General features: G+C 48.4%; 7 protein-coding genes across 7 annotated transcripts; 3 read left to right on the top strand and 4 right to left on the bottom strand.

Moving 5' to 3' along the window:
• Nucleotides 1-427: 427 nt before the first annotated feature.
• N7506_010467 (2-keto-4-pentenoate hydratase) lies at nt 428-1,210 on the bottom strand (the record flags this gene model as incomplete). The annotated part of the gene is made up of 1 exon (XM_056959760.1): nt 428-1,210. The coding sequence occupies one exon, from the start codon at nt 1,208-1,210 to the stop codon at nt 428-430; it is 783 nt and encodes a 260-aa protein (XP_056809150.1).
• A 653-nt stretch (nt 1,211-1,863) lies between these two features.
• On the top strand, nt 1,864-3,032 carry N7506_010466 (uncharacterized protein; the record flags this gene model as incomplete). The annotated part of the gene is made up of 3 exons (XM_056959759.1): nt 1,864-2,231; nt 2,296-2,614; nt 2,682-3,032. The coding sequence occupies 3 exons, from the start codon at nt 1,864-1,866 to the stop codon at nt 3,030-3,032; spliced, it is 1,038 nt and encodes a 345-aa protein (XP_056809149.1).
• A 1,088-nt stretch (nt 3,033-4,120) lies between these two features.
• Nucleotides 4,121-5,836, top strand: N7506_010465 (uncharacterized protein; the record flags this gene model as incomplete). The annotated part of the gene is made up of 5 exons (XM_056959758.1): nt 4,121-4,559; nt 4,624-4,815; nt 4,867-5,028; nt 5,104-5,354; nt 5,411-5,836. 5 exons carry the CDS (start codon nt 4,121-4,123, stop codon nt 5,834-5,836), a joined length of 1,470 nt encoding a protein of 489 aa, XP_056809148.1.
• Nucleotides 5,837-6,539: 703 nt separating this feature from the next.
• N7506_010464 (flavin monoamine oxidase family protein) lies at nt 6,540-8,014 on the top strand (the record flags this gene model as incomplete). Its single annotated transcript, XM_056959757.1, has 3 exons — nt 6,540-6,857; nt 6,909-7,209; nt 7,266-8,014. 3 exons carry the CDS (start codon nt 6,540-6,542, stop codon nt 8,012-8,014), a joined length of 1,368 nt encoding a protein of 455 aa, XP_056809147.1.
• Nucleotides 8,015-8,277: 263 nt separating this feature from the next.
• On the bottom strand, nt 8,278-8,784 carry N7506_010463 (uncharacterized protein; the record flags this gene model as incomplete). The annotated part of the gene is made up of 1 exon (XM_056959756.1): nt 8,278-8,784. One exon carries the CDS (start codon nt 8,782-8,784, stop codon nt 8,278-8,280), a length of 507 nt encoding a protein of 168 aa, XP_056809146.1.
• Nucleotides 8,785-8,844: 60 nt separating this feature from the next.
• On the bottom strand, nt 8,845-10,673 carry N7506_010462 (fungal specific transcription factor domain-containing protein; the record flags this gene model as incomplete). Its single annotated transcript, XM_056959755.1, has 6 exons — nt 8,845-9,054; nt 9,106-9,281; nt 9,339-9,612; nt 9,674-10,218; nt 10,281-10,603; nt 10,660-10,673. 6 exons carry the CDS (start codon nt 10,671-10,673, stop codon nt 8,845-8,847), a joined length of 1,542 nt encoding a protein of 513 aa, XP_056809145.1.
• A 1,456-nt stretch (nt 10,674-12,129) lies between these two features.
• On the bottom strand, nt 12,130-13,679 carry N7506_010461 (NAD-dependent succinate-semialdehyde dehydrogenase; the record flags this gene model as incomplete). The annotated part of the gene is made up of 2 exons (XM_056959754.1): nt 12,130-12,253; nt 12,310-13,679. 2 exons carry the CDS (start codon nt 13,677-13,679, stop codon nt 12,130-12,132), a joined length of 1,494 nt encoding a protein of 497 aa, XP_056809144.1.
• Nucleotides 13,680-14,288: the final 609 nt, after the last annotated feature.

Below are 14,288 nucleotides of genomic sequence, written 5' to 3'. Positions count from 1 at the left end.
CCGTGTAGTCATTCTTGAAGCCAGCTAAGGGGGAAGAGATTCGGCGGTCACAAGCAGAAGTCGATGGAGAAAGTGCGGAGAAAGGAATGCGGGGAAATATTTTATATTTTGCCTGAATTCTAAGGCCACAAGCTAAACCAAAAATGGATTGGAGCAACAAAGGTTGGCGAGGACTATACTCCGTGCAAACTCTTGTTTTGTGATTGTTGAAATCACATAATTTCCTGAGCCTCTCTATCTCTCTGTCGCCCGCTTCCTTGATCCCCACGCACCTATACTGAAGACTTCTTATGCACATTGCTTCATTCATGCCAACGAGATTCTTTCCCTAATCAGAGAAAGAAATGTGAACACATGTTTGCCTCACGAAAAATTTATACGAGTCTCCTAGAATACGTGTTGAAATTTTCTTTAACATCTGCTCTAGTTACACAACCTCAAACTCGATTGTGCCCCATCCTTCGAATGTGCAGGACCAATGACCAGACTTCTCCATCGGCACTGCCTCTAAGCAGCTTCCAGGCATGATGACCTGACCTGCTTTGAATTCAATATCATATTCAGCCAGTCGGTTGACGAGCCAGGCAACAGCCGACAAGGGGTTTCCAAGCACGTTTTTCGTATTTCCTGACATCACCTCCTCGCCGTTAAACTTCAAAGATCCTCGGGTGTTGCTGAGAGTGAGATCGGTAAGCTTGCGAGGCGTACCACCAAGGATGATGGCTCCTGTGGATCCGTTGTCCGCCAGTGTATCCGGAAGGTCAATCGCCCAGTTCTTGACGCGGGAGTCAATAATTTCAATGGCAGGAATTGCATAGTCAATGGCGTTGATAACATCGGCCACGGTGACGTTCGGACCTTTGAGATTGCTTCGGAGGACGAAAGCAGGCTCCAATTCAACAAATGGTTTGATAAAGTTGGCTCGTGGGATTGAAGTTCCTTCATAGATGAAAGAGCTAGCGTGCAAAAATCCATAATCAGGGTGGTCAAGACCGAAGGCGGCTTGCATCACTTTCGCAATGTTTCCGAGTTTATAACCAACCAAGCGGTCCCCATTCTTGACAGCATATTCGGAGTTGATCTCTTGAACTTTGAAACCGCCATCGGCATCGAGACTGGGCCAAGTCTTTGTCGGAGGATCGATGGGTGTCGCGTCAGCTCGTGCTGCGCGAAGAGCCGCTGCAACATCGCTCAAATCGAAGGAAGTCATTTTGTATAGAAGTGAAAAGTTTCCAAAGCCGGAGATGTGAACTGGAAATATTTCAATGGATGGTAATCTGCATTCAGGAGAGTCCTCAATTATATACACAGCTGCGCAGCCTCTGGGCTTGCATGCACTCACTCAACAGCACTTTTTGCTAACCTCGGGAAACCACCTTGGAAAACCCGAGAAGCATCAGCCTTGAAAAGAATTCATACTTGTTATTGCCTATCGGCTCGGATCATAATTCAAATAATATCGCCGACAACTCTCGGGTTCTCACCCGAGGCCGACCTCGGGTACCGATTAGACAGTCAAGCGTCAAACCATCGACAAAAAGCTGAAGCAGTGTGTAATTTACCTCAAGTTTATCCAAGATCGGGACGAGCCCGAGAGAAGAGTGGACCCGGCCCCTAATTTGGTGATGCAACCCCTTTCCGTTCGTGAACCTATTCGAGGAAGCCGCGCTAAGCATTCGGGGGGGCATGGCGTCGGCTGACGGTTTTGGAAAATTTTCAACCAGCACAATAAGTCACCCGGAGTATGGGGAAATGGAGTGTGGAGAACCGGACTTTCTGTAATATAAGTATCCCTAAAGTTCGTAATGACATGAGGACTTCCAGCTATTAGATCGCATCTAATTTCACCAGCAAACAACAAAAATGGCACCTTCAGCAAGCTTCATTGATGTTGAACCTCCAGTTGTGATTGGCCCAAAGACCAAAAAGGCCACACGACCCACGAATCAACTGCCCCAGTCCTTGATTCAGGGAGCAAAGGTTGCGAAGAAAGATGTCTTTGATCCTGCCAAGCACTTGAATTTCCAGCCTCCAAAGTCAATTTACACCATGGAGCAGATTGGACTCAAGGGACATGGCATTTCACCCAACGCAGCAACCGAACCGTTCCCTCTCTTTACCCAGGATGCCATTGCGCAGATCAGGGCTGAGATTTTTGACGAGAAGGTGCTTGCGGAATGCCAATATTCCTCTACTTTCAACAAGAACATGGTTCGGGGTATGGGCGCAGCGTAAGTAATCTTCGAAACACATCGCTGTTCGCACAGAGCAAATTAACTGATATAAATTTCTCAGGCGTGCTCCTTTCACCTACGACGCGTGGAAATCCCCGGAAGTACTGGCAAGAATCTCTGAAGTGGCCGGGATTGATCTGGTCCCTTCTATTGACTTCGAGATCGCCAACATCAACATCTCGATTCGTGACGAGAATGAAAACGTGGATCAAACCATACCCATTATGACCGATGATGAGCTGCCTGCTGTTTCCTGGCACTACGACAGCTTCCCATTTGTGTGTGTGACAATGCTTTCCGACTGCACTGGAATGGTCGGCGGAGAAACTGCGTTGAGAACACCCAGTGGAGAGATAATGAAAGTTCGCGGACCTGCTATGGTGAGTGGATTTTCCTCAATTACCTTAATCAGCTTAATTTTCTGGCTAACATGTGTTTTGTTTGAAGGGAACCGCCGTTGTGATGCAAGGGCGGTATATCGAGCATCAGGCCTTGAAGGCGCTGGGTGGACGCGAGCGTATCAGCATGGTCACTTGCTTCCGTCCAAAATCGCCTTTGGTGAAGGACGAGACTGTTCTAGTTGGAGTGCGTGGCATCAGTGAAATATCCGAGCTGTATACCCAATACACCGAGTATCGACTCGAGATCTTGGAAGAGCGCATCTGTCATCAGCTGAAGAAGGTGCGAGAGGGCGGAATTTCGAAGAAGCGCTTCAATATTCCAGAGATCCAGAACTTCCTCGATAAGCAGAAATTGTTTATTGAATCAATGATGACCGAGATTCAGGAGGTGGACTAGAGACAAGCCGGAAACAGAATTTCTCATGTCGGATCTTTTTGGTAAAAGCGAGAAATTCCATCAAGTGAGGAAGATTAGTTAGTGTATACAAGATGTATTTCAATGAACAGTCTTCAGCGAACCTTTCCCAGCCCAAACTCAGTATCAATTTGGAGACGACATAATCTTATCAACTCCCAAAACCATCACATACGACCACAGGGTGTGGAGAACAGGGCTTCCCGTCCGCTCAGCCGTACTTAAGCCACACGCCGGTGAGTTAGTAGTTGGGTGGGTGACCACCAGCGAATCCTCACTGTTGTATGTTTTTGTTTTTTGAAGCTTTTCCAAAATGCTCCAAGGTTCTTTCGAGAATTTCAGTTTGTAGAGTTAATTACACCTTGTAACTGAGAAAGGGCAGAGTACAATGTAGCATTGCAGAGGTGTCATGCTTCAAGATAGATCACTACCCGAATAGGATTTTCCATAAGTTTTTTCACGTTACCAGAAACTTCAAGGTTCTTGTTGCAGGGACGGATCTCGGGTTCCACCCGTGAGCTTCAGAATATGAATGCCAATGAACAATCGGTTAACTTCACCAAAGTATAAGCACCAACTCGAATTCGGTCCTTGGTCACGCTCTCTCCCCGACTTTTCATCACCTGGGCACTGTATACTTCCATTCATAGTGGTTCCCGCCCCCCTTTAGTCCTTGGAGAATCCGCACGAATGCCCCTTCAATGAGACTTCGTATTACCGAAGCGGACAAGATCCCCAACATCATGTCCATCGGTAAATTTGGCCAATGGAAGACCGCAATATCTCATCCGAGATGACATTAACTAATTCACTATAGGATTCCTCAGTGTGGGTCAATCTCGGATGCCGCCTCGGGAGGCGAGATGTCACTCGGGATTAATCCGAGCATGTTTCTCCGGCTCCCCACAGCGCGGGTTTCGTTGAGAATGCGGGGGACCCCAGGTTTCCGAAAATTCTGGAGAAACCAATTGGGTTCGCCAAGTCAATATCTTGCAGCTAAGCCTCATATAAAAGGTCGGAGTACTCGGTTGGGGTTACGCAGCAAATTTTCTTCTTTTGTGGACTTAAACATGGATCCATCCAAAATGGAAGATACTAAGGGAGACCTTACCACTGTGCCCTCTCAAATTGATCTCAACCATGACGATGTCTTCGGAGAGCTGAGAGAAGATGGTCCCAATTATCGCAATGTGCGCGCGATCTTCTATATTCCGAACAATTGGCTTTTTGAACTAATTGGCATTCAGGTCGGATTCACAGGAACCGTCATCTTGATGATGAAAACCCAGATTGGCCTAGGTGTGCTTGCAATTCCATCTGCACTGGATGTCCTCGGTATGGTACCTGGCATTATCTGCTTGGTTGCAATGGCTGTGATCACTACCTGGTCAGGATATGTCATCGGCACATTCAAGCTTCGGCATCGTGAGGTGTATAGCATTGATGATGCTGGAGCCATCATCCTCGGGTTACCAGGTCGAGCATTTCTGGCAACTGGGTTTTGTCTCTGTATGTATATTCAACCAAAATTTGCACTAAGAAAGTATTAGTTGGGTTGACTTACGAGCTATAGACTACGTTTTCAACAGTGCCTCTGCAATCCTCAGTCTTTCAATTGGCTTGAATGCGGTTTCTTCGCATGCTACCTGTACCGCCGTGTTTGCCGCGGTTGCCGCGATTCTCGGATGTGCGATGAGCAGCATCCGAACCTTGGGTCGTATCACGTGGCTTGCATGGATTGGATTGCCCTGTATTCTTGCTGCTAGTATGTATTCCGAGCAATTCGTCAAAGCCCAGCAATTCTAACACCGTAAAGTCATCATAGTCACCGTCGCAGTTGGGTTGGAGGATCGACCGTCCAGTGCACCAAAGACAGATGGCCCTTGGATACCTGATTGGAAAGTAGTAGGCAACCCTACATTTGCTCAAGGAATCGCAGCAGCCTCAAACCTGCTATTTGCATTTTCCGGAACACCTGGTACGTCAAGCTCGCCTTGTTATAAATATCCAACACCTGGGGCAATTGGTCTTCTGTAAACTCTCGGTATATCAGCTAATTCCGAGCATGAAGGGTTCTTCTCAATTGTGTCTGAGATGCGTGACCCTCGCCAGTATACCTCAGCCATGTTAACCTGCCAAGCGGGCGTAACAGCTATTTATGCGGTGATCGGATGTGTCATTTACTACTATTGCGGCACTTATGTGTCTTCTCCTGCTCTTGGATCAGCCGGCGGCACCATCAAGATCATCAGCTATGCATTTGCCATACCCGGATTATTTGTTTCAATGACGATCGTAACCCATGTGAGTACAGCGAAAAAAACGAGCCACGATCTGATGCTAATCACCGTCTGTCCTAGATCCCAGCCAAATTCATATTCGTTCACGCACTGCGAGGCTCTCGGCACCTCACCAGCAATACGCCAACACACTGGATCAGTTGGCTCAGCTGCACCTTTGGCATAACAGTCATTGCATGGATTATTGCTAGCACAATCCCAGCTTTTGATGCCTTGGTTTCTCTTATCGGCGCATTGCTTGGTCCCGTCATGTGCATGCAACCGATGGGGGCTATGTGGCTTTACGATAATTGGCGAAAAACCGATGATCGGAAAAGGACTGTTGGTTGGGTAGCTGCTGGTGTTTGGAGTGTTGCTTTGATTGTCCTGGGAACATTCTTGATGGTGGCCGGAACGTATGGGTCTGTAATGGGTATCATCGACGCTTACAGCAAAAGTGGGGGCTCGGCTGCTTTCTCCTGCGCTGACAACTCTAACTCTGTATGATAATTCAGAGGTGAAATTTGTTGTACAAACAAGATTCAAGAAATATAGCCTTTGCGAAAATTTGTGCGAACAACAAGTCATCCACGGTATACATGGCTGTGGGCCAATAGCCCATTTGTTCTAATAATATCATAATGCCGGGATCATCACTGGAGGATGCAAATTTAGCCTTTGAAAACAAAATACCGAGATCGTCTGGCAGTACGTGATAAGAACATCAAGCTGCGCAGGATGGTCCAATCTCACCGAATAGTAGGTCCAACCTACGGAAGGGGGGCCATTTTCAAAGATGAAATTCAGTAGCGGCACCCAATCGTAAAATCGACATACGCTCAATTCCTGGAGTCTGGTCCATATCAATGCTTGTATCTTCCAAGAAGACCATCCCGTTGCGCCGACCTTCCCAATTAAGTATAGTGTTCCTCGGCACCTTCGGGTTCGAAGCCGATCGGAATTGGCGGGTTTGGCCGCTGCAGGCGAGTTCCCCCGCAAAACCGGGTGGGCCTGCCAAAAGTGTATGACAGATGCACAGGAGGGGTTGTCTGACTTTAAATGTCAAATCGGGGCCTCCGCACTGTAGAATTTTCCAAAACATTGGAATTTAATTTTCTTTTGTTTGTGCCTAAGAGTGAGCGAAATTCGATCAGTATTGATTTGCAGCTAGCACATTATCATACCCTCACCGGATTCATCATCATTCAAAATGCTCGACGTGATTGTGGTCGGAGCTGGATTCAGTGGTCTTCAGGCTGCATATTCAGCCAAGAAAGCTGGGCTTTCGGTTGCAGTTGTTGAGGCGCGTGACCGTGTCGGGGGAAAGATCTGGAGTGCACCCTTGGCTTCAGGACGCGGCTTCGCAGAGCTCGGCGGAGCTTGGATCAATGACACCCTCCAACCACGTGTGTGGTCTTATGTGCAGCAGTTTGGACTCAAGGTCGTCAAGCAGCGTCTGGAAGGAACTGCTATCATGCAAGAAAGTGAGACCGATCGCTTCGAGTTCCCTTTCGGGGTGACACCAGAAGTGAGTATGAAGCTTGATGTCTCTTTGCCCGCCGCGTTGACATAGTTTTAGTTTACTCCAGAGGAAAAGAAGAATCTAGAAATGATCCGCGACCACTTCCAAGCAGAATCCTTGAAACCGGGCCTTCCATCCACCGAGATTGATAATATGACCCTGGATCAGCACGTTCGCGCCCTTGGTGCGCTTCCAAAAATCGCGAAGATGGTCAACATGTGGTCACAAGTCATGCATGGCTTGGAGTCTACTGAAGAGTCCGCTGCATGGTTCATTGATTACTGCCGCCGGAATAAAGGGTTCCTTGCGATCCGAGCCGACGACTCGACTGGTGGTCAATATCTGAGATTCCAAGATGGTGAGTTGTAGCATTTATTGGATTGAAGCGTAACCAATGCTGATGGAAAATGCTAGGGGCACAGTCTGTTGCTCATGAGATTGCCAAGCTGGTGGGCATCGAGAACATACATCTCGCATCTCCAGTACATTCAATCAAAGATCACGGCTCGCATACCGTCGTGGTCACACGAAATCACGAGGTATTCCAAGCCAAAAAGTGCATTTTGTCAGTTCCCAGCACTATGTACAAGGAGTTTGACATCAGTCCCCCTTTGCCACCAGACGTCCAGGAAGTGACGAATGGCACGGTACTAGGTGACTACAACAAGCTTATTGTGTGTTATGACACACCGTGGTGGCGCGATGAAGGATTCAACGGATACTTCGCAAGCTACGCAGGTCCAATCACGCTTGGTCGAGACACCAGTGTCGACGAAAAGGGTCATTATTCATTGACATGCTTTGTTAATGGCTTGCCTGGGCGAGAATGGAGCAAGCTTCCTCCTCATGAACGTCGCGCAGCTGGGCTGAAGCAACTGTCGAAAGTCTTTAAGAATAACCCTGAAGTTTTCCGACCAATTGAGGTATTCGAGCAGATCTGGCAACATGAAGAGTTCAGCAGAGGTGCCCTCGCGCCTGTACACTCCCTTGGCCATCTCACCAAGTTTGCATCGATCTACGGACGGCCTGTGGGGAATCTGCATTTTGTCGGCACTGAGTACAGTACTGAGTGGAAAGGATACATGGAGGGTGCGCTCTGCTCTGGAGAGGACGGGGCACAGCAAGTAGTTAAGGCATTGCGAAGCATGCCTGTCAAACTATAGAATAACCGATCCCATTGTAGGATCATTCATATCCAAGTGTCGTGTTATTTAAAAGCCGTTCAATGTGAATGACTGCTTGCGGCTTCCCGAGGTCTTTCTTGATAATTGGAATGTTTGATTAGAGGTAGGTATAGACTCGAATTGGCATCATAAATCGGAACGACGATAGCTAGAAATAACTCATCTTTGAAAAGGATTCCCTGCAAATTCTTCAAAACTCCACCATTGGTAGCATAGAATCCTGGTTCAGTGAGTAAAAGGTGTCAAAGACCGTGTTCCCATGAGGGCCCCGGATCCAAGATACTACTCTCTGCTCCGCCGATCTGTTCAATGATAGACAGAAACTCATAGGAGGAGATTCCCATTCCATCCAGTAGCTCCACATTGTTTGACATATGAGGACTAGAGGGTAGATATCCAGTGTCATCGCGTGCTCGTGCATCCGTTCCCTGATACTTGAGGCTTTCACCCGAGTGTTCTGCGTGAACGGGGAGAGGACTTATCGGGTCTTCGGAGGATTGGAGGTGCTCTGGTGTGGTGAGAGTCAATGTTTGCAGGCCGTGTGATTCGATTCGCATTGCCAGGTCACGGAAAAGCTCCTCTAGATGTGAGAGCTCTGTTTTGCGAGCAGTAGCTAGTTTGTTGCCCTTGAAAATCATCTCGTCAAAGACTGAATGCGCTTGTTCACTATACTCATAGCCTGCTGTGGAATGCGGGAATAAAGTAGTTGCCATGATCAAGTGTAAAGCAGCCCCGTATGTGACTTCCATTTCGAACGGGAGAAAAACCTCTGCGAATTGATCTGGGATTAATATGTGTCCTTCTGAACGCTAGATGAGAAGATTCTTACCAAGAAGGCTGTCTTCATCGGTCAGAATTTGGAGAGTTTGAATCGCTGACTTGATTCCAGTTGATATCAAAGCTTTTGTTGGTGCTAAAAAGCTCCGCCAGTCATCTTCTCGATGTCCTATGTCTCCAAGTCTTTCTAATCGTTCCTTGAGAACTGACAAGAGCAGTGGTCGGGTGGCTACAAGGACGCACTAAGGCAAGTATTTAGTCGTAAACATGAATGCAGATCTTGGAGCTCGTACCTGGTGATACAACAATGTGATGTATCGTGTGCCCTTTGGCATGGTCTCCACGGAGGTCGTAGACTTTGGATGAACCATGTTCTCTATCTCCCGTGCATATATGGTCATCGTCTGTAGAATAGTTCGAGTCTTTTCAAGGAAAATGCCTAGCTCGGTTTTCTCGTTTTTATAGATGGCTTGTGAGAATAGAATGTCAATATGTACCCCATAGGCATAGCAAAGAGACAACTTACATGTTAATATGGAAGAAAATAGATAGGACAACTTCACATGTAGACTGAGAGTGGCATCTGGGCGCGAGCCGGCGGGGGCGGGGTTGAGGGTTGTCGTAATATCACTGTCTTGGGTAGTCATAGGCAGACCTAGTGAGGATGAGACATGTCGATCCATCACATAGAGCGTCCACCATAAATTTCGGCAGCGGGACACAGTTTCGACTCCGAGCTCATGTTCAGGAAGCTCAGTGTGTAAGCCATCGAGCTGGGCAATTCTAATAGCCTGGCCAATCTGGAATAAGTCAGAATCAAGACCTAGTAGGGAAGTAGTGGAGCGGAAGAGAATGCCTTACATATACGTGCGCCGACTCCCGATGGTCAATGCAATAAAGATAGAGCCCAGCGAGAGCCAGAACTTCAACAGCTAGCAGACCATCGGTCCACAGATTTGCATAATCGGGCAGAAGGGACATAGCCCGCAAGAAGAATCTAGACCCCGGCGGGTCTTTGGTGCTCCGAGAGCGGAGGAGAAACGCATTGCCAAAGGCGAGGACAAGCAGAAAGTGCACAAACCAGAGTCGGTTTTCAGTAGCCTTTTGAAGTGAATTACCCGCGTAAAACTCATCTAGGTGGCGTGTAAAAGACTCTTCATCGAAGAATCGATAATGCTGATCGAGATGGTGTTTCACGGTGTTGAACTGATATAGTGCATCATCGGCCGAAGGCAGTCCACTTATGTCAGGAGGGTCTTCAATGGGGGCAGGCCTCCAGCGCATTGGATATATCTCCTTGTTTAGAGAGCTCGGAAATCGGTATGGAATCTCCGGGTGTAAGTTCTCAGCTAGCATCAATGATAGTCGAGTAGTCAGAGACCACAGTGACGTCGGCGCAAGCCAGACTATTAAACTAGGTTAGTATCCAGTGGCCATTTTCACGATTTCCATAGCAATTGATACATACTCCAGCCACTCTTGCCTTTGTAAAGACCATTGACTGTTCTCGACGGCAGTGTGAATGGGTTGGCCCAAACGCAGCGCCCTTGGTCAACTGGCTGGTAAGGAGGTAGTTCGTCTTGGTGAGGCACTGCGCTCACTGGAACTGTTTCTTCAGTAAGATCCCATATGTTGCGAGTTCTATAATCCTTACTAGCATGGCTCGTGTCGGCTTCCGAGCGAGGGCCAAAAGCCACATCGGCCGAGCGTTTTCTTGCAGGAGAAGGTTGCTGGTGATCTTGTGGATCTTGGTCATGGACTTTTGCCTGTGCAATCAATTTTTGCAGGTATCTGGGAATATAGACGGTTATCACAGAGCCCCAAGCCTCGGAGCGGATGTCACCAACCTCTCATCCACCATGATCTTACTGGCATCTGCAATCTGGCATTCGATGCCTCGCCGGCGACAGTTGGTACATGGCTCCGTACCAGAGCATTTGATCTTACTTTGTCGACAAGCAATGCATCTGGGGTTTGAAGGCCTTAGAGGATATTCTTATCTTTCGCATGGCATTGGGGATCTCACGCGTTTGACGTCCGTTTGGGCTTATATGGCTCAGCTTGCGTCTGTGTCGCCATGAGGATGCATGTACTCAGAAACAATCAGACCGCTTGGCGTAGGGACTTATGGGGGATGGGAAAGCTTGAATGGGGATAATCTTGCGGGGTGTGGAAATAGGCGAGGTGACCGACGGCCACCTCGGGTCGTGGCCCCGCGGGGTCTCGTGGCGTTTCGTGGAGTTTCGCTTCCCCCACAAATTGGGGGACAGCGAAGCCAGGAAAAGGAAAACAGTCCCATGGTTCATTTCTGGGGGCTTTCAAGGCACTCGAAGTCACTTCTGAATTTGGCGAAATTTAAGGCTATATCAAGGCTTCGATGGGTTCCGCTGCCACCAAGATTCCATAGTCAGTGGCAGTCACTCGGTCATTTATTTTTCTCATCGACAAAGTCCGAAAGTTCCCCAAAGCTGTGGAGTCAAATTCGTGTTTGAGGTGTTTGTCTTTCGCGGCCCATTCTCGCCCGTTTGCTTGTCGGGTTCACAATAGGACGAATCCGTTGCGACACAGGAAGTCAGAGGACGTGGAGAGTCCCAGGGGAATAACCTGGGGAATTCAGAATATTCTACCATACTTCAAGGATCATTCCAGGTACAAGTAAACATTGACACAAGATGGGCCAATACGCGAGGAATTCGTCGAGGGACTGCATTGCCTCGGAACCCTCCCGAGGGGTCCGAGCGTTTTTAAGGGGCATCGATACGAGTACGACGATAGAAGCCGAACACTGCGAAAACACCCCTAATTGCCAAGATTACTGCCTTTCCGGCCCATCACAGATGATAGGGCTTCCATTCCGCTTTGCTTCTCTCTAGTCTCCGAACAAGCTGGGAAGGAGTAAGCCTTTCCTCCTTTTGGAGCAAACGGGGGTTGAATTGCTTCCAGCGTGAGAAGCCCTAACGCCCCAACAGACCTTCAGGACTTCCTACTCCATACTCCGTACTTCATACGGAGTACCCAGTACGGAGTAATTATCCTTACCGTTTTTCTCTTGGTCAACTTGCATGACTTGAACCGCTGGTTACTTCTCTCCTTTGTTTCTGTTTTTCTATCTTATTTTGTTTCATTCGAGCGCTCAAATTCACAAGTGGAAGAGGTTGCGCCCTTGGGTCTATAATCATACATTCCTTCGTCGTTACAGAACAACTTTCTTGGTCGATTCTCTATTTGAAAAACATTCATGTCATTCAGCACAGGCTGCTCAATTTCCACCGTATCGCCTCGTGTCCATCCTGACAGAAAGAGCCAAGCGGGGATATTTACAAATTGGACGAATACGCGGTGTTGATACCCCCGGTCACGACCATCTTGATATTCATGTAGTCTTCGACACCATACTTACTGCCCTCTCGTCCCATACCAGAGTGCTTGACACCTCCGAAACTGCTAAATGTTAGTACGCCATATTCGGGATTAGGTGGGAAAGTTGATTCACTCACGGTGCAGCCCAGTCGGAGATCACGCCGGTGTTGATAGCGACCATGCCGAATTCCAGACGCTCCGACACACGGTTCGCTCGGCTCAAATCACTTGTCATCAGGTAAGATGCCAGACCGACCTCACAATTGTTGGCACGGCGGACAACCTCATCCTCGCTGGAGAATCGAGACAGCGCTGCGACAGGTCCGAATGTCTCTTCGGTTGTAACTTGCATGGAATCATTCACATCACCCAAGATGGTGAGCTCATGGAAGTTCTTGCCCATTGATGGTAGTGTCTTGCCACCGAGGAGGACGGTGGCATTTTTGCTAACGGCATCCTGGATGTGCTCCTGTGTCTTGGAAACGCCATTTGTCAGCGGACCATGTGTTGAGGCGGCATCTTGGCCATTGCCAACTTGGCTTTTCTTCATCTCCTCAACTAGACGCTTGCTGAACTTCTCATAGATACCATCCTGAACGAAGAATCGGTTTGCGCAAACACAAGTCTGGCCGGTAACCTTGAACTTGCTAATCACGGCACTAGTAACAGCCGTCTCGATATCGGCATCATCAAACACAATGAAAGGAGCGTTTCCACCAAGTTCGAGACTGAGCTTCTTGAGAGTGTTGCTCGATTGCTTCATGAGGAGCTTGCCGACGCGCGTCGACCCGGTGAAGGAAATCTTCTTCACGATATCAGACTCGCAAAGTGTCGATCCAAGAGATGGGGTGTTATCAAGCGCTGTGATGACGTTGAAAACACCCTTGGGAACACCAGCGCGCTCTCCAAGTACAGCCAGGGCGTTTGAAGAGAATGGAGTCAAACCGTCGGACTTCATCACCACAGTGCAGCCTGCAGCCAAAGCAGCAGCCACCTTGCGTGCCCCCATAGCCATGGGGAAGTTCCATGGTGTGATCAGTCCACATACACCAACAGGCTCCTTCAAAACCTGTGTGCGACTAGAGGGGTTGCTGTGAGGAATGACGTCGCCATAGATGCGGGGTGCCTCTTCCGAGAACCATTCAAAGAATCCAGCTGAGAAGAGTGCCTCTCCCTCGGCATCACCCTTGGCTTTGCCGTTTTCAGCTGTGATGATTTTGCCAATGTCTTCTTTGTTCTCGACCACGAGCTCATAGAAGCGACGAAGAATGCGTCCGCGCTGACGGCCTGATTGAGATCTCCATGTGGGGAAAGCGGCAGCTGCGGCTTGAATAGCGGCATTGATGTCGTCTGTGTTTGATTCAGGGCATGTTCCAATGAGCGCCTCGTTGGCTGGGTCGTAAACGTTTAAAGTCTTGTTGGACTTTGACGAGACCCATTGGCCATCAATGTAAGATTTTTGGATAAAAAGACTTGGGTCTTTTAGGCTGTTTGAAAAGGATGCCATAATGAATTTTGAAAAGGAAGCGTTGTCGTGAAGAAGTCGTGTGGTGCTGATTTACGGTGACTGGTCGCAATGTGATGAATAATTTGACGAGAACAAGACTTTCTGATTTAGTTGAACGGCCAGAGTATCATTTCAATTTATATCAACCGGTTCTTCGGGTGATGGTACTGGCTACCTATACACCCGAGCGCCTAGCCAATTACGACCTGGAGGTCCGCTCGGGTTTGGAACCCGATCTAGCCGAGGGTACTACCGAACTTATGTGGACCCTCGTGCCGTTAAGACCTCGAAGGTGGGGTGCAAATAGAATCATGTTTATGCCTTTTTCAGGGCTCTTAGACCGCCCGACCTATCTTGGCACCGCGTTCCGATGCTTATTGTGTCTGGTACTTGCCCCAGCCCTGCCAGGTGGAGGCACCAGGGCGCGCGGTTGGTGGCCTCGAAGGATTTCAGTTTTCCTTTTTAGCCACTTGTGTTGAGAGGAATTTCGATCTTCTGGTTTTCCATCTATCCACTCTCAAGTTTGATTCTTTTTGTCCTATGAATCACCCGATGACTATGGTGCAACTCCAAAGCACTCCCAAGATCATACTTCTCCTTCGCCTTTTC

Source organism: Penicillium brevicompactum, assembly GCF_028827555.1.
Source record: "Penicillium brevicompactum strain IBT 35665 chromosome Unknown utg000006l_segment0_segment0, whole genome shotgun sequence".
Classification (NCBI taxonomy): domain Eukaryota; kingdom Fungi; phylum Ascomycota; class Eurotiomycetes; order Eurotiales; family Aspergillaceae; genus Penicillium; species Penicillium brevicompactum.
Note: the sequence above shows the minus strand (reverse complement) of the source record. Positions and strands in the feature narration are given on the sequence as shown.